Source organism: Tauraco erythrolophus, chromosome 2 (assembly GCF_009769465.1).
Source record: "Tauraco erythrolophus isolate bTauEry1 chromosome 2, bTauEry1.pri, whole genome shotgun sequence".
Classification (NCBI taxonomy): domain Eukaryota; kingdom Metazoa; phylum Chordata; class Aves; order Musophagiformes; family Musophagidae; genus Tauraco; species Tauraco erythrolophus.
This window is the reverse complement of record NC_141466.1, coordinates 103820205-103843192: the sequence shown is the minus strand read 5'-3', so window position 1 is coordinate 103843192 and position 22988 is coordinate 103820205. Positions and strand designations below refer to the sequence as shown.

Here is a 22988-nt window from a genome sequence, read left to right as displayed (position 1 = left end):
CATGAAATGTTTCGTTAATGGAAAGTACTTTGGGGAAAATAAACCCCCCCGAAGCTGTGAAACTACATTGGGTAGTATTTGTTACAGACCCCACACTGTGGGGTTGAATGTGTCATGTTCTTAAAGCTCAAGATTCTTCTATTACTACATAGCTGACCACAGAAAAACGAACGTACTACCTGACGGCAGATTCTCCCAACATCTTAGAAGAATGGATCAAAGTGCTACAGAATGTTCTTAAAATACAAGCTGCCAGCCCACTTTTCATACAGCCCGAAATCAAGCCAACCATGAAAGGATTACTTACTAAGGTAGGAACACTTTGCTACCCCCAATCTGCTTTATTCCATATTTCTTAAGAATAATATCTAGATGATAATAGCACTACAATAAAATAAATACAAGCAAAACAGACATACATTTGCTTTCCCAGTACTTTACACTGTGAACAATCCAGAAGGACTACCAACTCACCTACTTTGGGCAATATTTTTCTTCTGGTTGTTTGATTTGATTTGCTTTTTCTTTTTGCTTTTCAACTCGTTAGTTCCTGTGTTGAGTTTGTTGAGTTCTCCATTTGCATTTCAGTGGCATCCTAGTTCAGCGTATGTTTCAATAGCTAATTGACCTGTCTTATTTCAGTGGAGTGCTCTCTTTGTATTACTCACTGAGACAGGTTATTTCAAAATAATAAAAATACTGTATAACATTATTTTTTTCTCTTTTAATTCTTCCATTTCCTTAGCTTCTACTAATTTAGGCCTGATCCAAAGCCAAATGAAAAACTCACACTGGCCTTACTAGGCTTTAGATGAGCATCTAATGCTTTAATTCTTATGCCCTTACTAGAATTACACCGTTTTAATCATTTGTCTAGTAATGTTGAAAGGAATTTGAACCAAGGCATTTATTCCCAACATCACCAAACTTCAGACATGGTGAAATGTAGTCTGTATTTCTCTGGCTGTGCTTGTTCCTACTGTTCTGTGATTTCAGGTGAAACATGGATACTCCAAAAGAGTTTGGTGTACCCTAGTTGGAAAAATTCTGTATTATTTCCGTAATCAAGAAGACAAGGTAGGTCCCTTACTTGTTTCCTCAGTGAATGGAAGATAACATACTGAAGCAGATTTTAAACAATAAGTTACAGCTTTATTAAGGTACAGTTGGCCTGGGTAGTTGTCGTGGGTTAGGCCGCTCCGGCAACCAAAGCCTACACAGTCGCTCACTCACCCTCCCCCTCCCCCCAGGGATGAGGGAGAGAATCAAAGAAGAAAAAGAAAAGAGACCCATGGGCTGAGATAGGGACAATTTACTACTACTGCTATCAATATATATATGTACAGATATGTACAAGGATAAATATATACAAATGAGTGATGTACGGTGTAATTGCTCACGACCCCTTGACCGAGGCCCGTCTCTTCCCAAAGCTGCAATTCCAAAACAGATAAATCCTGATACTGCAATCCCGGATGAACGGGAGGCCCTAAATAGAGAGCGAGAGAGCAAGAAAGCACTCTGAGAGTCCGAAAGTGAGAGTCACGGAAGGGCAAAAAGCCCTTCTTTCTGGCTGACCCTCACTTTCATACTGGACATGACGCTGCATGATATGGAATACTAATTGGCCAGTTTGGCCTCAATCCCAAGTCCAAGTACAAATCGTAAGGAGAGTCGTGGACTCCCCGTCCCTGCCATGCTCCCCCCTATCCTGTTGTGCTCCTGCACACTGGCAAGAACATGGCAGCTGAAAAGTCCTTGAGACCTCAGTGCCAACTACAAACATCAGTGCGCTGTCAACATTCTTCTCAGAGTGAGCCTCTGAGTAAAACCAAAACACGGAGCTCTTCTAGCTGCTATAAAGAAGAGCTAACTCTGTCCCAGCTAAAACCAGGACAGTAGTATATGCCCATTTTGTCTTGATTACCAAACATTGAGACTTCACAGATGATTGTCAACTTGGAAGGTTTTTATCTAATAGAGAGTAATCCAGGACTTTCTAATCCAGTAGTCCATTGGTCTCCTTCTTCTACGGGACATGATATATATTCTGCATCTTCTTATCCCTAGCCGAAGGGGGACACTGATTAGCTGACAGTTCAGGTCTCCCTTTCTGACAGGTGTGAGACCTGGCTGTCATATACTCTGGAAGCCGACCATTTCTGATGTGTGTTTGCAGTGAGCAGTGACTGCAAGTTTCAAGAAATTACATGTTCTTTTTATCCCTCAATTGACTTCCAAATCCTGTTCTTTGGTATGTCACTGTACCTCCACAGTGCTGCAAGAAAAGCCAAAAAAAAAAGCCTAGCAGGATGCAGTTTGCTGTTTTGCAGATGTGTGTCTCTGGATGGGATCTGTTCCCATTCCCCATCAGGATTATGGAAAAGGAGCTCACTGTCTACAACTGATGAGGTAGACAGAAACGGAGATGGAGGACAGCAAAAGAAAGAGATGAGAAAATTACTTCTAAAACCTTGGGAAAATACTCTTTGAGGAAGAAATGGGATCCAATCAGCTTTAAGTTAACCTCCCAACATCCCAGATCCTGTAGGACACAAGGGAGCAAGACCTGGCTCTTCCATGTTGGGCCTGATGTTTAGTTCTCTACCCACACTTCTGAATATTGTTGGTCCTAATATTTCCAGTTTTATTTACCTACTGAGACAGGACAAAGGACACATCCTAGTTGTACTTTTCACCTGTCCTTTGCTCCCAATGCATTGTATTTTGTGATCATCTTTTTAATGGAGGTGAGTCAGGAAGAAGACTTTGGAGTCTTCTGCAAGAATTCTTGTTAATACCTCTGAGGCTGTGAATATTTCATTTATACTTTTATTACCTAGATCTACCAAAAAGACTGGTGATACTTGACAAAATGGTAACAGTCCACTGATTCATTATAACAAACAGTTGAAAAAAATACAGAAATTCTCATTTGTTTCTTCTAATCTAACCAAATAATCACACTGGACCCAGTAATTCATAGTCTTTGTGTAAAGCTAGTTAGTCCCTTTGTTATCCTTTCCATTTTTAGCCATGTTTAAACATTCAACTAAACCTTATTTCTAGAACTACATGAATAAGATAGCAGTAAACATCCATCAAAATATTTTATTTTAATTACTCTTTTTAAAAAAGTATAATACAGGGCTGGGGAATCAAATGACTAGAGTATTAATCTCTAGCTCATCTTCCAGAGACATTAAAACTAACTTGCATTTTCTCCTATGAAGAAATCTCTATGTTTAAAGTATCTGAATTTACATATTTTTACCATTGAAGATTTTGGGATTTTCACATGCCCTTTAAAAGCATCTAAGAATTTTGCTGGCTTCTTGTGAATATTTCCCTCACATTTGGAACAAGTTTTGCTGCCCTTTTAAAGCAAAATTGAAACTAATTTGCCAGCTTGTAATAGAATAAGAATTTAGCTTTTGTAAGCAGAATATGTATTAAAAATTTTCCAAAGCTAGTTAATTTCCAATGTTCAACAATTTGCTAATTAAAAACATGTTTGCTGTAGCTGAATGTGTCTGTGTGGAAACAAATTACACAATCTGCAGTGGTTAATACAGTAATGGAGTCCATTTAAGTGGCCTCCTTTCAAAATGGAATTCAAATTAAAAAATCCACCAACTCACAGTTAAACTCAGTGAATAAATCAGCCCGGACGATTTGTATGTGAAATGGACCTCCTGATTCTCAGAATCTTCTCTTGTTCAAGAAGTTGAATGCTTCAGAAGCACCAGAGAAAATACGAATCACCACATGCATCTTTAATCCTTACTAGTGAGAGCACTGGAATGAAGAGCCACCACTGTGTGATGTTTTCTTCAAAATTATTATATTATTAACTGCTCACTTCATCAAATCACTATTCAAGAAACCCACCCTAGATTGAGTCAAATTTACCACCTACTCTCCAGTACCCTATTTTCAGTTTTTAAACAGTATTATTGAGAAGCCTCATCAGCTTGTCAGTGGTGTTGATATTTCAGGATAACTTACGTCAGGCTTACGCTTGAATGTGGCACAAATAAGATGGTAGCTACTGTAGTGCCCAACTATCCTTTTACCAAAGGGAAACAAACATCTCTCTCTTTCTGTTCAATCGCTAAGCATTGCCAGACATCACAAACACCACAAAAACAGTAGCCAAAGTTTCTTCACTACACTATTAAATAACACACTTTGGAACATCCTGATGTCTGAACAGCTAGAGAAAGAGCAGTGGTGCTGTGGGAAGGAAAGGAGCTTTGCATCAAATAGCCAGTAAGGACCGTCATCCTCTGTCAGTTGTACCACCCAGCTGTGAAGATGGCATGCTGTATTTGTGTTCGTTGTGGCTTCCTGTTGATAATGACTATGAAATAATAACTTCTGTGAAAATTTCCATTTAAATGGCTTTTCAATAAAATATTTGCTGATAAGTGATGATAATAACTACATATACAACTTAAAGACTCAAGTACTGTGATCTGTCAGACTGGAGAATGAAACCAACTGGGAAGGTCTACCACACAAAAAATTTACATATTGAATTTATAGCATGAAGAAAATAGATATGTCAACACTACATATGTAGTTCTACACTACAACATATATATATACGTAACATATAACAAACATAACATACATAGTGTCAACACTACATATGCTGTTCTCTGAAATGGCAAGATTATAAAGTTCTAGGCTTGAGTCAGGGAATTTTTGCTTTGAACCAGGTCTAGAAACTCTGAAGAGTTTGTCTGTCACTCTAACAGACATTGACTAGATATAGAAGCAGACCTGGAAAAGAATTTTTAAAAATGACTTTGGCACATATCATTCTCCTTCTGTTGTCTGCAACAGCTGGCTTATCTGACTTTGCTTGGCAGGACCAAAAATGCATAAATATAAATGGGTATTGATGGTAGTTCATGTTTTTCTTTCTATTTGCAGACTAAGAAATACAAAATTAGTGTGCACTGAAGCCAATATTTGCTCGCTCACCATTTCTGATATTTACTTTTAGTTTCCTCTTGGTCAAATCAAGCTTTTTGAGGCAAAGGTTGAAGAAGTTGATAGATCATGCGATTCTGACGAAGATTATGAGGCTAGTGGTCGCAGTTTATTATCAACACATTACACTGTTGTTATCCACCCCAAAGATCAAGGACCTACTTATCTCCTTATAGGATCCAAACACGAGAAGGTAATAAAGGGACTTTTTTACTGAATTTCAGTAACGTGTCTATGAGTATGGTGCGTGCTGTGATATGCATATTTCTTAAAAAGGAGGAGGAGGGGATGTACAGGTCATCTGATTTGTAGTTTGATATAATAAGCAAGGAGAAGATCCAGCTTCATTAACAGTGATCCGTTTGTCTGCGAACCAATGCTATTGTAGGTAATCCTTTTTAAAACAGACAAAAATAAGCAGGCTTGCCCACATAAGGAGATGGTGCAGAATATGAAATATGCTGTAATTGGAGAATTTTGCTCACATTACACGAACTTGTAGACTGACCTGTAGCAGACCTTCCTGAGAGGTTTTGGGATACTGTTATCCATGTTCACTGATAAGACTAACAGTAGGGAAGACTGCCCTACTGAATTGAAGAAGAAATGAGAGGTATGGTTAAAACCATTTTTATTATTATTGCTTCATTGTTCTTAAAGTAATGTTGTAGACCTCAGTTTGCTTTCTGGCCTTGTCCCCAGGTTAGCAGGATCTGGCAGTGATAAAAAGGCACTTACGTTAGCTTTATGAAGAGGAATGGAAGAATGCCCTGATAATTAGCCATGATTTCTGAGGGTTAGAGACTTCTGAAGAGAGCCCTATCTAATCTTCCTTTCCTAATATTTGTAACATAGAGACTATGAATACAGGTGGATTCAAACAAAGGCAAACTCCTGTGGGCTTCAGCAGGAGCGTATGGCAGTGTTTCAAGTTGAGAGCAAAATCTTGATCAAGCAGCTTCTTCCAACATGGAACGAGTGAACTGCTGTGTGTGTTTCTACTTTAGGACACATGGCTTTATCATCTGACAGTTGCAGCTGGAAGTAGCAGTGTAAATGTTGGCTCTGAGTTTGAACAACTTATTTGCAAGTTATTACATATGGAAGGCGATATCTGTAAGTTTGTTTTTGTTTAAGCGTAATAATCTTCTAATACTTATTTACTAAATTTACTTATTAACTGAATTAATTGCAAAACCTATATATTTTATCTGTTCAGCTTCTCAGATTTGGAGACATCCTACGCTTTGCCACAGCAAAGAGGGAATTGCTTCCCCTCTTACAACATTGCCATCAGAAGCCTTGCAAACTGAAGCAATTAAATTATTTAAGGTAAAACCATAGCAGATGCCTTTTTTATTAACTGATTATTTTAACTCTTAGCTAAAGAATTGCTATTAGTTGGCTTTCTAGAGCTGTTCAACAGATACGGAAAAAGAAAATAAGTTTACTCTTATCTTTAGCAGAGGCAACTAATGGACAGTAGCAGAACGTCCCCGTATTATCTCACCAAAGAGTATCACTTCCCATGTAAAGACACTGCTTTTAGCTGTGAGGGAGCAGTTTGGGCTTCAGCTTTTGGCCTTTCTGCTGAAGTTATGGATAAAGTGCAAGTTAGTAGAAAAATCCATGGCCATCATGGATGATAATAATCGTATCATGAAGTTCATAAGCCTCAGAGAACCTAACAGAGTGGATCTCTTGTGTTCAGAGAACTGTATCTTAAATACTGTTTTTTTCAGTTAGATTGCAGGAAGAACAAATGGTAGGCAAACATTTTGTTGTAGATATATTTCAGTCAGCTAGAAGACATTTTAAAAATCTGAAGAAAAACAAAGCAAAGCCAAAGTTTCTAGTTTAAGCAAGTCATGGCTTATTTCAAATTGAGATAGAAGGGAGAGATTCTACTCCTTTTTTTAATAACAAGAAAATCTTTTCTTCATATGAAGTAGCTATTAAAAGACTGATCAGGTATTCTAGTAATATAAATATAGAAAATATTACAAAGTAAAATTATTGAAAGTATTTCACAAGTTTTGTGAATTCACTTTTTAAAATTTTCAAACATCTTTAAAAACACACATATGTATATCTTCAAGTAGTAGTGAAAAGGCGCTACAATTAGAAGACACATAATGGTTCACAACTGCTGTGCTGCAGCTAGTTTCTTGAGAATTTTTGTATACCAGTAAGACCTTCCATCTTTCCCAGTGAAAGGCCAGATAGGTGGTTGATACCTATGAGAGGCAATGCCATTAACCTTCTTTCTCCTCTCTCCTGCCCTCACCCAGGTTAAAACTACTCCTGAACATTAACTAATAGCTAGGCTATAAAGTCTGTTTCAGAGACAAAATAAAATCCTGCTGTTCCTTTATCTGTACATTGTGAAATAAATTACAAGTTGTAAGGCATGGCGCTTGGATAAATGAGCTTTCTCCACAGAACTTACATAAGTCTAAAGACCAAATTCCCTGAAGCATCAACTACCTGGAGAATTTTGATGTAATGATTCAGATCTAAAAAGGAATTCGAGACAGGCACCATATGTTCAGTCACCACCACTTGCAGGCAAACTTTCCAGCTGGTTTGTCTGAAATGTTGGAAGCACTTTAAAGAAGTACATCCATCTCATTCTCTGCAATCCTGCAGCATGAAAATGTAAAAGGGAATGTACTTCTCTGATAAAAATCAATTTATATTTATTTGGAAATCACTTTCTGAAATATATTTCAGACCTAATTCAAATCACAGACATTCACCTAAAATAAATAAATAAGAGATTACTTTTATGACGTTTATTGAAACTTTGTATAATTAATTTTAAAAGTCAGGGAATTGATTTAGAAACAGAGCAAGTCGATGTTTCAGTTATTCCATCGCTCATAAAACTTACTCCTGTGCATCCATATATTTTCAGATAGACTAGAAAGAGATTTGCCTTCCATCCATTTCTCGTGTTTTGCTGATATGCTTTGAAAATTCATCAGCTACTACATAGAGTAAATGCAATGAGTGATATGTAAGCTTTCTTCTAATGCAGCACAACACGCTTAACACCTGGCTTTCCTAAGACAGTACTGGGGATCGGACAGGTTATTATACTTACCCACAGTAAAAATACTAGTGAAAACCAAGATGTAAAACAAATGGCTGAGTTACCGTTTTCTTATCTGTGTATATTCTGCCATGTTGTACTCACTGCTTGCACAAGCATTTTACACTGGCTGCCACTGGGAGCTGTACACTTTGCATTTTAAAGTCCTGTAGAGGGGTATGGTATGGTCAGCATGTTCTTAAATTTGCCTGCTACCACAACTGTTGCAACTCCTGCTAGAGCTCACTCCATTAGACACAGAGTGAAAAGCGTGGTTTTTTAAGAGGTGTTTTTATCTTAAGTCTCTCATGTAGCTTTTCATCCATTCTGGCCCCTTTTCGCTGCTTTTTGCAGGGCCAGCGGGGCTTCCTTAGTCTACTGGTAAACTGACTAATAGTAACTTCAATTATATCACACTTCTGTTATACCGAACATCTAAAAGATTTGTTGGAGCTTTTTGTATGTAAACTCACTTGCTTATTATTTTATATCTAGACCTGCCAGTTGTTTATAAATGCTGCAGTTGACTCTCCTGCCATTGATTACCATGTGTCTTTGGCCCAAAGTGCTTTGCAGATCTGCCTCACACATCCTGAACTTCAAAATGAGATCTGTTGTCAGCTTATTAAACAGACTAGACGTCGACATCCACAAAACCAGGCAGGACCAATACAGGTAACCCATTATTTAGTTCAATGGTATCTATCTCAACAGCAGTCAAGGAACTACACGGACTGTTTAGAATGGTAAAGGGGCTCAGCTCTTCTGTAGCATCTGCTTACTTGAAATCAGATAAAAAAACAGAACGAACATCTTATTACTGCTTTGTCTTCCTGAAAAGAAGCTGATGCTATCCTCCATCAAAGTACAAGTATCTGGTGATAGAGTGTGTCTACACTTGTGCTAGTTTTAGAGGCTGGACATACAATGGGCTATCTTCAAGTTAAGTGTTGAGTAAGACATTGTGCCTGAAACCTAATTCTCTTTTACTGCATCTTTCCTAAGAGAAGTGCTGCATCAGGAATCTTGGTGGGCTAAACTGCATGGCACATCTCTATAGCATCAGGGTGAAGAAAAGCTGTAGAGCCATGTTGTGGAATCTCAGATACGCCCAGGGTTTCTGATAGATGTCCCCTCCTGTATGTCATACTCTTCTGCATGAACCCTGCATGCTAGATTATAAAGACATACTTAAAATTCTTCACTTTGTCTACTGCCAGCTATTCACTGGTATCCAAACGTGTAACAATTAAATGAACCGAAACTGAACGGAAAGCCAATACTTATAGTTTGTGTAGAATTAAGAGAACTAGAATAATAGTGCTTATGATGGAGCAATACCTACAGAACTAGGAGAGTGATAAGAAAATGAGAAGGGAAATTACCATATTAAGGCACATTCTCTTGCTATAGAAAGTGGAACATGACCACCAGACATACCTATTCTCTCGAAAGCCCAAATCTGGGATATAGCCAGAATGTGTGCATTGCTAAAACATCCAGAAAGCTTTTATAACAGACATAGCACGTTCATGTCAATTTACACACACTGAAGTTACATATAGCTGATGGAATTCAGACACTTTCGTACCACTGGCAAGGCCTTCCCTCTGATACAGATACATAAATTGTTGCTATCATAATACACTGGCATGATTTTTAAGAGTTAACATGTCACTAAAATGTCTGCAGCCTCACACTAGTTTTTTAAAGTCCTAAATTCATGCTGTAGTCTCCCACACTTGCTTCTACTGCAGTGTCTTCCTGAAACAGAGCCCGTGCCATCTTCCATCAAAGTAGAGGTATTTGATGAAAAGGAATATCTGTGCCTATCAAATTTCTATTTAATAACAGATAAATCAAGATAGAGAAACCTCATTTTCTAAATTTGAGTATGATGCATTGATACAAATGTGAGACAAGTAGTTGCAATGTTAGTAATTGTATATCCAGAGTACATGAAAGCAGTCAGTATTAAGTGAAGCCTATGGATATATATTGAGCAATGAAAATATATCAAAATATTAAAAAACTCTTTTTTTCAATAGTTACTATCTACTTGGTAAAAGTAATGGAAAGTGCCTTGTGGGTTGCTTCATAATATATATAACAGGAGAGGTGAACTAAAAGTGTACAGGCTTCTCCTCATTTCTTAGTGCTTGGCCTTGCAGCCTTAGAATTTTTTTCCTGTGTATTAACTGCTTTTTATACAAACTGATCTGCTTTCCATCTCCAGCCCCCAAAGAAACTTGCTGTACACAAGTAAATAGAAAGAGAGCATTTTAGCCTTCCAGTGAGCTGACATGCTTATTTACTTAGCTTTTTCTCAGTGTTTTGGGTTTTTTAATTCTGTTTACAGCTGTCTGTTACTCAGCTTGGCACAGTAAGCTGCACTGCTGGCCAGCAGCCACAGCAGGAAGTTTTACTTTGTATGATGTTTAAAACAGCGATGTCTTTCTTTTGTCCAGGGCTTGCAGCTCTTGGCTCTCTGCGTTGGACTCTTTCTGCCCCAGCACCCATTCCTTTGGCTTCTCAAACTTCATTTAAAGAAGAACGCAGATTCCAGGTGTGCCTGAATATTAATTACTACCCAGCTAGTGGACTAGTCTTTCTCAAGTACATTACTTTCAATCTTTCATTTAATCTTTCAGATCTTTTGACATATATTTTAAAATAAATTTGAGTAGAATTGTGCTCTGTTGCTACTAAAATATAGTACATGTTGCTTCTATGTATCACTTGGGAAAGTTATCCTTTGTTTTGAAAAATACTCTGCAGTGGAACTCTGACTGTATGTTGCAAAACCATGAAAACCAAAATATAGCAGTTACACAAAACACTGAGCCATGTTCATCTTTGGCACAATTCTGTCGGCCTCAATGGACTAATTTTCTTTATAATTCCACATGGAAAAATGTGTTGGAAATCTTGCAGGGTGAAATCTGAGTGCTCCTCCCATCTGGCACCCCTAGAGAGATTTACTCACAGTTTACTATCCTTTCGATCAGTTCCCAAGAATTGCCTTATTTCTCTTTTTTTCACAGGACTGAATTTGGGAAATATGCAATATATTGTCAGCGATGCGTAGAGCGTACCCAGCAGAACGGAGACCGAGAAGCCAGACCTTCCAGAATGGAAATCCTTTCCACTCTTCTGAGAAACCCATACCACCATTCACTGCCCTTCAGTATTCCAGTTCATTTCATGAATGGCATATATCAGGTAATGTCAGGCAGACCATGAAATCTAACCTCCCAGCCCCTTGCTATTAGCAATACATGAAGTAGTGTATCAGAAACAGAATTTTACGTGTTAAGGTAATCATGGTTCAGGTTTCATCCTGTGCCAGTGCTAGCCATGGCAGGCATAAGGTAATGGAGTAAGGTTTGTTCAAGGAAGAGTAAAGGTTTTGGGAAAAATCTTTAAAAGAAAGAAAAAAAAAATCTTCTTAAGAGTGAGAAATTAGACTAAAGTTCTGTTTCTTATTTAACCTGACCACCAGATGAATGAATTAGACTGAAGAACAGGGAAAGGTATTAAATTCCACATCCTTTCATCAAACATCTTGAAAGTTAAATATCTCACTGAAGGCCTGGAAGCCCAGCTGTAACTCCCCTTATCAGTCATGAAGGATGACCATATTTGTTACAAAACAAACACAGCTTCATTCTTAACTCTTTTGGGACTTCATCAGTCAAAGCCTATAGGAAACTTTCCATGGGCTTCCATGCGTATTGCTTCACATCCTGGTTTGTGTTTCTGGCCATGAGAGCTGGCTGAAAAGAGTTTTTGAACAATTCACAGTGTTCCTAGACAGAAAGCAATTTTTTATATGAAATCAAAACTATAGTGAATAAACTTTTCATGTCAGATCACAGAAGAACACTGCTGGTTTTTCCCCTCTAAATTTCTTAATTGCTTACTAATTGCCCAGTAAAACAGAAAAAGCAACATGTATTGCAATCATCTTAAAAGGTTTCAAAATTGAAGTTTGAAGAAGAAAAGGAATAACTGCTCATTAGCTATTTATCACTCAAAAATGTATACTTAACAGTTGTGAAAATTATAAATAAATAAATTACTTCACTGGGATGAACAAATAACCAATTATAGTGGTATTGAAAACTCTTGTATTCCTCTCTAAAGCTAGGTTCAACAGATTTTTTTTTTAATTCCAACCACTGAGAAACCCAAAATAGAAGTCCAAGATCCTTTTCAAAATATTTATTTAACAAAAAGAGGTAAGAGGCCTTCTTCAACATATCAAATACAGGAAAACACCCTCAAAGTAGATGTAAGTGAACATTAGCAGCCAGTATCTGTATAAAAGCCATTTGCTCTCTCTTGCTAAAATACTTTAACACTAGTAACAACAGAAAAAATTCAATTTGGGAAAATAAAACTTGGAAGGCTCTCTACTGGCCGATGTAGTACAATGTAGTACTGACAGAGCAACATCTGTAAAATATTTTGGATCTTCCAATGTAGATCTGCCAGTAAATACCCCTCTGAAGTTGCACACAATGAAAAATTATTAATTGATTTCATTTGTTTCACCACTATATTGAAAAGTGTAGGAAATTAGAATTTTCTTCGTTTTTCAAGTGGTATTTGTCACAAAAAGCTCAGACACTAGACTGCTTTCTGTTATATGAATTCTGTAACAGAAATTCAAGTGTAGCAAGAGCAAAGAGACTAGTATAAACAAAGAAAAGAAAACCAAAAATATTACATTTGGAAGCTTTTTGATAGTGACTTTGGTTTCATAAACAAAAGCCAGTGAAGTATAATCTGCTGAGAAGTTCGTCAATTTTTGAATGGAGAAAAACTCCACTAAATTGACTTCCCACGTGGAGGTCTGGAATCTTTTCCAAACCCTTTATGGAATTTTTTTCTTTCCAATGACAATAAGTTATTCGCAGGGGATGGAATGGGTCTTATATTGCCACTAGAGGTATTATGCTTCAATATCTTTGATTTTTTGGGGGGAAGGTTGGGTTTTTTAAATAAGTTTGATGGCAAAGTACATTTTGGCTGCTCTTTTAGGTTGTCGGGTTTGATGCCTCTACCACAGTAGAGGAATTTCTGAACACCCTGAACCAGGATACAGGAATGAGGAAGCCAGCTCAGTCAGGATTTGCACTATTTTCTGATGATCCCTCTGGCAAGGATATAGAGCACTGTCTTCAAGGAAACATCAAGGTAAATAAAAACCTTTAATGAGCTCTGCATATAAAGCAACAAAATATCTTCGTTTTACAGAGCTCTCTTTAGACAATGTAAAGGAAAACATTCTTCAAGCTGAAAACTGTCTTAAGGTTTTTTCCCTTATAACATAAAAGGAAAGATTAAAAAAAAGCCCACCGCTTTTTCAATTGCTGAAATTCATTCAGTGAACTATATTTAAAAGCTTTGTCTAGGAGACTGACATTATTCATAGAAGTAGCAGCTGGGTTAAAAAGTTAGCTGTTACTAATCATAGTCCTTTAAAACTAAAAAGCAGTTGGAGTCCAAGATGCATTTAGAGATTTCAGTTAACATTTCTTGTATAGCTCCAAAGGATGACCATTTGAGGTCCAAAGAGTCCTTCATACTGGGGAAGAAAGAAAAAAGAAAGGGTTCCTTATCTAGATACTGAATAATTGGGGTTCAGTTCAGGAAATTTCCAATGTTTGGTTAATCATTGTTCTGAGTTCTGAATTTTAGTTTCCTCTATTGCTAGCATTAAATTTTTTGCAGTAAAGATTGGCAGAATGCAGTACAATCTGTGTTTTAATAAAACATTAGCTTTTTTTCAGGCATTTTAGCAACTAGTGAATAATCAATTTTTTGTGCTTCTACCAAGTAGTTCTTTTGCACCCTTCAGCCAATGTTCACAGCTGCGCTTTGAGTCACAAGGTGCAGTACAACTAGGCCTTAGTGACAAACAAAAGCAGGGTCATTGTGATCAGCTGTCTTTCCCTACTAGAATAATTACCATATGGTAAGCAAAATGTATAAAAAATACACTTATTTCCATGGTATTTGCAGCTTCAGAAGCACGTCACATTACTGCTTCCCCAAAGGCTCTTTTATGAAGTAATGGTGACATGACACCCATCAGGGCTCTCAGGACCTCCGTTCCACCTCCTCCCAATCTGCCCACCTACACCACTTACTGTGAACCACTCTTGCTGCACTTCATAACAAACTTAGAATCATAGAATCATCTGGTTGGAAGAGACCTTCAAGATCATCGAGTCCAACCATTCACCCTGCACTGTCAGGGTCCCTAAACCATGTTGCTCAACACCAAATCTACACATTTTTTAAACACCTCCAGGGATGGGGACTCCACCACCTCTCTGGGCAGCCTGTTCCAATACTTCACAACCCTCTCTGTAAAGAAATTCTTCCTAATATCTAACCTAAATTTCTAACCTAAACTTCATACGTACTTTATAGCAGTTACTAGAAAAGACCTGAAAGACTTCAGCATGCAGCAGAAAGAGAAGGCAGAGATCAAAGGCACTTGATTAATTATACAACTTCTCTCTGTATAATTACACATTGATTGGCTGCTGCTAAATCGAGTACCTGGCCTTTCCATATAAGCATATTATGGCTCATTTCCAAAGGTAGTGTGTGTGTGTGTTGCAGGATAAACAAACAACAAAAATGTTAATTATTAAATGCTCCAACTAAGAAATGCAAGTAAAGTTATCTTTCATTGAGTTTAAAAATTGAAGCTACGTATGTTTCTGATCTGTAATAGGTAAAAGATATTGAAATAAGAAGACAATTTCCATTCAGAGGTCTTTTCAAAGAGGAATACGTGGCAAAGTCAGTTTTGTGTTGCTTTCCTTCTAGATCTGTGACATTATTTCAAAATGGGAGCAAGCCTCCAAAGAGCAACATCCTGGGAAATGTGAAGGCACAAGGACTGTCCGCCTTACTTACAAAAATAGGTTTGTACAGCAAGTTTAACAGCTTTGCCTTGTCCCAGGATTTGTTTCTAATTCCTACAGTTTCTTCATCAGAAAAATACTGGCTGACTCAAAGCTTGCAACAAAAATAGTAAATGGGTGTAACTGGATAATCTTTTTTAAAAAAAATATAGTTAATTTTCTCTAGCTCTCAAGAGGTGAGCAGGGCTACTAAAAAAAAAAAAAAGGCGACACTGAACTCAGAAGACTGAAATTAAATATTTGCCCACTGCTCCAAGTACAAGCATTGCTCTGCTAATGTGTTTTGACGCTGACGTAAACATGTCACATTCAGAGCAGATACTGCTAATCCTCAGGGCTAATGCATTTCCCTATCTTCTTTATTTAATAACTTTCTGTCTTTTCTGTAGGCTTTATTTTTCAGTTCAAGTCCATGGGGAGACGGAGAGAGAGAAGCTGCTGCTAGTGTATCAGACAAATGATCAAATAGTCAATGGACTTTTCCCTGTAAACAAAGAACTAGCGATGGAATTGACAGCTCTTTTAGCTCAGGTAATCCTTGTGCATTAATGACTCACACCGCAGTTTTACAGATGAAAAACTTAAATGAAGAAGCGGGTCCAGGATTGTCTGCCAGTCAAGTGACCTTCACCTTTTACACGTGATAGTGCAGGAGATGGGGCTGGAATCTTTGTGTAAAGCTAACTCCCTACTTCAGTGGAAATGCTTTACAGCATAATGCTGCTGGTGGCACCAGTATGGATCAAATGTGCTTTACCTTCTACAGAGTCAGGCCCTCTTTGATTAATCACATGCCATTTCTTCATTTGCTGTTCCTTACATGATTTCTGCAAGTTAATACACCAAAGTGCCAGCTGTTTAATGAAAGCCTAAGTCTCCTTTACTAAACATGGTCTTGATAAGATCTCTTTTACTTTTAAAAAATTAAAGGCTCAAGGGAAGGTTAGTGAGAAAGTTATTTGATGGTGTTATTCAATAAATCTAAACTGGTTTTTTACCAGCTGGAGATCTAGCAATCTCGGAGCAGAACTAGTAAGTATGATATTTGTACAATTTATACTTGATATTTTTCCACAGTAAATATAAAATTAAAAAAAATAAAATTACTTGCATGACTCATATCGGTGAAAAATATACATAAATTGGCAAACTTTTTCATTTTATACTTGGCAAGACAGAGGAAAAGATAGTTCATAATACCCAGCTAGAAAATTACTCTGGAGTAACAAAAAATTGCTTCTTTGTCATCTTTCCCTTAGGTAGATATTGGAGAATTTGAACGGCCTTTCTCAACTCCAGCAGGACAAGTCACTTCCCAGTCCAAGTCCAATCAAACGTTAAAACAAGTTTTGGAGAGATTCTACCCTAAGAGATACAGGCATGGTTGTTCAGAGGAACAGTTAAGGTGAGATGTATTTTGTGGTTTGTATTCTCTAAAAATCTATGAGTGAAATGAGAAGGTTTTAAATTGTTATTAGGTAAAACTTACTGTTACGCCATATTTGCCTAAACCTGTGTTTGAAACTCATATTCTTGCTAAATTGAAGAACCCATTCCCTCTGTATGTTTCTAATCTGAACAGAGGACCCTCATTAAGCACACATTCCAGCAAAAGCTGTACAAATTACTACATAGTATTACAAAACCCAGTGATTTTGAAATCCCTATTTTTCTTATTCAGCAAATCTAAATTAAGTCTGTGCACAGACTAAAGATCTACTGAAACGAAAGGACATGAGGATCTGATCTGAGTGTTTGCTATTCAAATGTGCAATCTCTGGCAGCCAGTCAAACTGGCAACGTGTTAACTCCGTGAACTTGCTAGCAAGGTGTCAATTTAAAATGAATAATCTGCAAGTCATTTCAATCAACACCTATTAACATAAAGAAGAGCAGAACAGTGTAATAAATTATCCAAAGTCAATGACACAGCAGTTTTGAAATCTAGTAAACATCATAGAAATGTTTTCCTCATTCTTCACTACAGGATTGGGAAGGTTTAAAACTCTTACCATATGCACAAAGTAACTTTATTACATACTCTGAATAGGGACATTCAAAAGTATACGCACAACAAATAGGAAGTTACGTAATTTAATTTCAAAGAACAAAGTATAAGAGGACCTAGATCAGACTAAGTCATAGAGGGTAAGTCAAACACCTGTTGAACTGTTCCAACAGTCCCTAGACTACCAGTTGTCAGAGCTGGAAGTCTGGGGCAGGGAAAGAATCGCTATACCTGCCCTGTTTCTTGTCTTCTTTTGCTAAGTGTGCAATTTGACTTCATAAACGTCCAGTAAGAGTAAGCTGCAAGTGAAAGATCTCCCTTTACTACACATTCCCCCTCCCTTCTGTTGGGCTGCATCTAATAATCTTGTGGCTGCTGGGTGAGTCATTCCTGCAAGTCAATGTGCTAGAAAGGTATTCTGGCGTGGGGTTTTTTGAGGATTAGCTTTCCATAGGATCATTTTATTGAACCAGCTCACCATGGGGCCAAAAAAGAAAAGAGCCAGTGTGAACACATCATGCATCAGAAGCACCCTTTTTGGTAGCAGCACCCAGATGACACATGAAAAAAGAGTAGTGTTAAGCCATATCTTCCACATCTACTGTTGGCCACAGAGAAAGATATGTGCTAAGATGGATGGATTTTTGGAATGACAACTAGCATAGCTGTTGAGTACTGATAAAGGTAGATTGATTATCTGTAGAGACATATTAGAAGCTGTACTAGACTTTTTCCCTTTATGCTGCAACTGCTGCATCAATATTTAATCATAATGTTGCAGAAATTAGAAGATACTTCATAGTTTTCTTGTGCATAAAAATATTAAATGACATTTTGGATTTACTTAATACTGTGTAAATGATAGTTGTATTAAATGAAATGGATTTTTTTTTTTTTTGCTCATTAAACTCGCTGTGGGTAAGCATTTACATTCCTTTCAATAACTAAATTACATATTTCATTTCAACAGACAGCTTTGTCAGCGATTGTCTACAAGATGGATGGCTCTCCGGGGGCACAGTGCTGCAGACTGTGTGCGCATTTATCTCACTGTAGCCAGAAAATGGTCTTTCTTTGGTGCTAAATTGTTTGCAGCAAAAGTAAGACACTTTACTGAGTTTAAGTGGTGGGGGTTTTTTAATATAAATATAATTTGCAAATAGTCATACCCTTTTGTTGAAAACGAGTGTGTTACACATGTGCCGATTGAATCTCTTGTCAAATTACTAATTTGTTTTAAGCCGTATATTGGTGAAATGTACTAGTCATAGTACTAAGTATACCATAATAGTAACTTTCCAATACGCTTACTGCTTGTTTTATGTTATTAATCTAGGTCTTTTCATTTTCTTATATCTTAGTTTGAGATAACGTTTTTGTTTCAGACTTTTTTTACCTGATAAAAAGTAGAATATTGAAAAGGCATCATTAACTGGCTATGGAGGCTGAACCTTGCAGAAACACTAAATGTCGTTGAGGGTATTTAGAGCACTCCCTTCTGTGCTGGCCTCTCTCAATTTCTCTTAAACCACTAGTATCTTAATTCTCTTGGTTCAAATAACAGGTACATTAAACAAAACTTTCGCCTCACCCCTTATATTTTATTAGGCAATCCCAGTATATATGTAATTGCTATTGACACTCTGTTCTTTGCTTATGTAGACATATGTGCTAGTGCACAAATTTTATAACACCTGACTTTTTTTTTTGTATTTTATTAATGAGACTATACATTTTATTGGACTAAGCACCGGGGAGGCCTCAAGAGTATTAGATTGAGTTCATAGTTCTGCCACTGGCCACCTGCATGCCTTTGGGCAGCTACTTCAGTTCCTTTAAAACATCAGTTCCCTCCCAGCGTAAATCTCAGTAAGATCTGTGGATGGAGAAAGCTCTATAATAGGTGAGAGTTTATAATTATTTACATATCACCTCATTTTGAAGTAGTAATAAAAACATTTCTGGTTTTAGCCTCTAGCAACATCCTCAGTTGAGAAGCCCTTCATATGGTTTGCTGTACATGAAGATGGCATAAGCATCCTAGATTACAGCTCTATGGTAAGTGCAATTCTTTTTTAATTTTGGTCAAAGTAGATTTTAATACTGAGTATATGGAGAGATTCACCACCATGCTACGTAAAAGATGGCATTAGCCTTCCCTGCTAAGTTATCTAGTCTTTCTGATAAAGCAAAAATTCATTCCTTTCAAAACGCTTTAATGTTATCATCATTACAGTAGCACTAACAATAGAAATAAGTAATGAATTCTTTGCACAGAACTTATTTTTGTTTATCAGATACAGTTTTTGTATCTTTTAATGGAATGTTAATGTTTTAATCATTCAGATGTCAGGAGATCCATAGTTACAGTTCTTACAATAACATTAATTTTCTTTTCCTGGAGACTTCATTTTCCATTATTATTCATAATACATACACTCTGCAAAGAGCAGTTACTTTAAAAGATTGTTATTTTCATTGTATTATTTTTGTTTAATAGTAGGTAATATAACCCAGTGTTATTTAATTATGTCATTTTAAGCTCTGATTTTTCTTTGATTTGCAATAAAAGTTTTCACAGAAAACGACTCACGGTAATCAGTGTAAAAAAGCAGCGCCTGAGAAGATCCCTGCTTTAATTTATATCCTGCAAAGAAACAGAATGGCATGGCGCTATTAGCAAGTGCTAATATTGAATATCAGAAAATTAAAATCTCAGCTTTATAATTCTACTGATATGGGCCTTTTCATTACCGTTTCTTTGCAGTTAAAGAAATAATAAAACAAAGAACATGAGGAGAGCAAACAGCAGCTCTGTTGAGAGAATGAGCAAAACGAGCTTGCGTCAGACTGCAGAAAGCTCTATAAACACTATCTTCTCACAGAGCTAGCTATGGCATTTCTGCAGAGCACTGCCAGTTTACAGTATCAGCAGGCCTCACTTGCCAGTCAAGAAATGCTCGTTTCCAGGGAATACTAGTCTGATTTTCTCTAGGCAGGATCAAGTGTATCAGAACCGATGTTGCAAGGGGTAGTAAAGAGAAAACATTATTTCAAAATAAGGGCAAAAAGAGGTTTAGTAACAGAAGGGCGTTAAGTCAGTTATTGTACAAGTATTGTCTCCTGACAAATTTTAAATGTGGACATCTGCAGCACATTAATACAAGCTGTAATGATAAATTAAATGCTAATCAGAGACTCAAAGGTCACTAGTGTGGTGCTGAACATAGAACAGTAAGAGCAGAGGCATGGAAAGCACAGCAGCTTTGAAGAACATTTATGTTTCATCAGAGATGTGAAAAAAAGAGAACAGAATTTAATGTCATTTATGTGTATGTAAACAACATCACTGCACAAAAAGAAGTCCTGGAGTTAAATTCCTTTAGATGTCTCATACTCTGCCATTTAATTTACTTAGACACTGCTTCGATTTCAAATGAAATTCCTAAGATTAACTTATCTCAAAGTCAGTCAAGACTTGTGTAAATTGAATTACACACTTGAGTTGAAACCTGCTTATAATATCTTTGATCTAATTAATTTGGAATAGAAACAGAGGTCAAACTTACAAGAGTCATCATCTGCAGTGGAAGTTCCTCACAGCGAAGGTCTGAATGAAGCTATCCCAGAATTTACAATTCATTTCAAGATTTGTAAGAGACTAACATTTTGAAAAGCAGACTTGTAATTCTACTTTTAAAAGAAGCATTTGTCGTAATCTGTTTTTCCTGCATTGTCCTGCTTATAGCTTGGCGTTTTGTTTTGGTTTTGTTTTCTTTTTTTAAGCGATTAACAGTTACATATACGTATAAGAGCCTGATGACCTTTGGAGGCTATCAAGATGATTTTATGTTGGTTGTTAACAATGCTCAGACAAAGGACAAATCAACTGAAAAACACCTTTTTGCCATGACAAAACCAAAGGTTGGTATATTACCTGAAATAGTTTCCCACCATCTGCTACTTTTTAACTTTTTCTAGCGGGTGATCCTTAACAGATGTGAAAGATCAAACACCTTCTTTATTCTCAGATTATTGACTTTCGCCAGATGGTTTTAGAGAGTGAAACAATTAGTAATATAAGAGCTAACAGTGACAATGCTGATTTCTTTTCATGCCCCTGTCTATAACATTCCAAATTTTTCATAGAAGGACAAAGGTGGCTATTAAGGACAGGAAGAATATGCAGGACCTAAAAACTAGTCTGTTTGCTTGATCGGCACCAGAGATAATTATCAAGAAGGTACATTTCTGCTCTACATGGAATTTTAGAACACAAGATCTGAAAGCTCAGTCACTTCTTAAAAATCCTAGGATATTTTTTACCTTTACCTGTTCATGCTTTTTAAATCTAGATTCTGTCCTTCACTGGTAAGATTGACTATATTTTTTAAAAAGCAAAGATTTCAAAGTTGACTGTTAGTCAGAACAATTTATGAAATAGAATACAAAATTCTACTTAAAAATTTGAGTCAAAACATGACTCTTCATACAAATACACATAGTGAAATACATCTGTTCGAGTTTCCCTCAGATTATGCCCTTACAGGCAAGGCTATGTGGTTGCAAAGAGAAGATACGGCAAAAAGGTCCTAGAAGTCTCTATTCCTTTTATCTACCCTGTGTCGTTGGTTCTCTGAGCACTAGGTATTTTCTAGCAAAACTGAGGGAGCACATCATGAAAGCTTTTCTAAGAGTGTCATCTTTCGGACTTCAGAATCTCTAAGTGCAGGAAACCATCTGTTTGAATCATTTAAGACTGTGGAAGACAACGTATCCAGCATACTGATGGGAATAACATTACATTATTGGCGAGGAGCAATAGAAAAAAAAAGCTCTATTAGGCATCTTCTCTCTCCCCATCATTAATTTGTTTGATAAAGTACTTTTCCAGTTGATGGTGATTGTCACTTGCTAAAAAGTTAGCTATTTTTTCAGCAGTCAAAACACATCACTGTATTTTTTCAGAGAGTTTTCTGTGTTCCTGTTATAGATTCTTGAGATCACTCTACTGATTGCCAGCTATATTAACAACTTCCATCAGCTGAAAGGAGCTGCTCATCACCTCTCTGCTCCAGCATTACTGACACCTCCAAGTGGACAGAAACTCAAGGAAACAGGGAGTCAGCCACTTCTTGCAAACAACAGACCCACGAAATGTCCCACTCTGTTATGAAAGGATTAGGTACCATGGTGATCCATCTTTGCTACAGGGTTTCTACACTGATTGAAAACTTTTTCATGTACGAGACAGAGCATAAACAGGTTCATAAACAACAGAAAGGCAGACAGGTTTACATTCATTTCAATGGTACGTAACAGGTGGAAGCCTTTATTTAAAGCCCTGGCCTGAACTGGAACGATGATGAGCCAATTTAAGGGTTACGCTTTCGTGGTGGTGGCTCGTGGCTGCAGCTCAAAAATAAATGTGTCGGCTGATAGTGATAAGGAAAGGTGGCCTTGGGAACAACTGTATAGATTTTAGTCATTTTCCATGTATTTACTCAGGGACCAAACTGTCTTCAGCTCTAACTCTTCATCTCTGTTTTTCAAAATTATACAAGTTGTATAACCTTCATTTTGAAGAGGAATTTTTGTTTAAATAAAAAGTCAAACACAGAATATTTTCCACTTCCAGCACCCCTCCTTATTTGCAATACAAGCACCATGGGACTAAAAAGAATGAACTGTTTGATTTGTATAATTCTTTGTCCTTAAAAAAAAAATATAAACACATCATGTAACTATTATAAATCTAAAGAGTATTCTCCTGATACACTCTACCCTTTGTTATACAGCTATTTTACTTGGCAGACCTTCAGCCTTGGTCTGGCAAATTTCTAAATAATCCCTCTCTGCCCTAGCCTTTTGGAAAAATCTAAATTGGACAGGCACTGTATTTAATATAGTTTTGTTAAACAAGATCCCATACCTAATT

General features: G+C 37.0%; 1 protein-coding gene across 1 annotated transcript in view; it reads left to right on the top strand.

Moving 5' to 3' along the window:
- The window catches only part of PLEKHH2 (pleckstrin homology, MyTH4 and FERM domain containing H2), a 55676-nt gene extending 33450 nt beyond the window's left edge, over positions 1-22226 (top strand). The window contains exons 15-30 of the mRNA XM_086628872.1: positions 153-311; positions 997-1077; positions 5015-5194; positions 6009-6117; positions 6221-6333; positions 8591-8770; positions 10564-10661; positions 11140-11317; positions 13142-13297; positions 14945-15042; positions 15432-15573; positions 16302-16447; positions 18021-18150; positions 19022-19108; positions 20837-20974; positions 22044-22226. Coding sequence (XP_086484998.1) covers positions 153-311; positions 997-1077; positions 5015-5194; positions 6009-6117; positions 6221-6333; positions 8591-8770; positions 10564-10661; positions 11140-11317; positions 13142-13297; positions 14945-15042; positions 15432-15573; positions 16302-16447; positions 18021-18150; positions 19022-19108; positions 20837-20974; positions 22044-22226 — 2178 coding nt within the window. The remainder of the gene's footprint in view (positions 1-152; positions 312-996; positions 1078-5014; positions 5195-6008; positions 6118-6220; positions 6334-8590; positions 8771-10563; positions 10662-11139; positions 11318-13141; positions 13298-14944; positions 15043-15431; positions 15574-16301; positions 16448-18020; positions 18151-19021; positions 19109-20836; positions 20975-22043) is intronic.
- Positions 22227-22988: the final 762 nt, after the last annotated feature.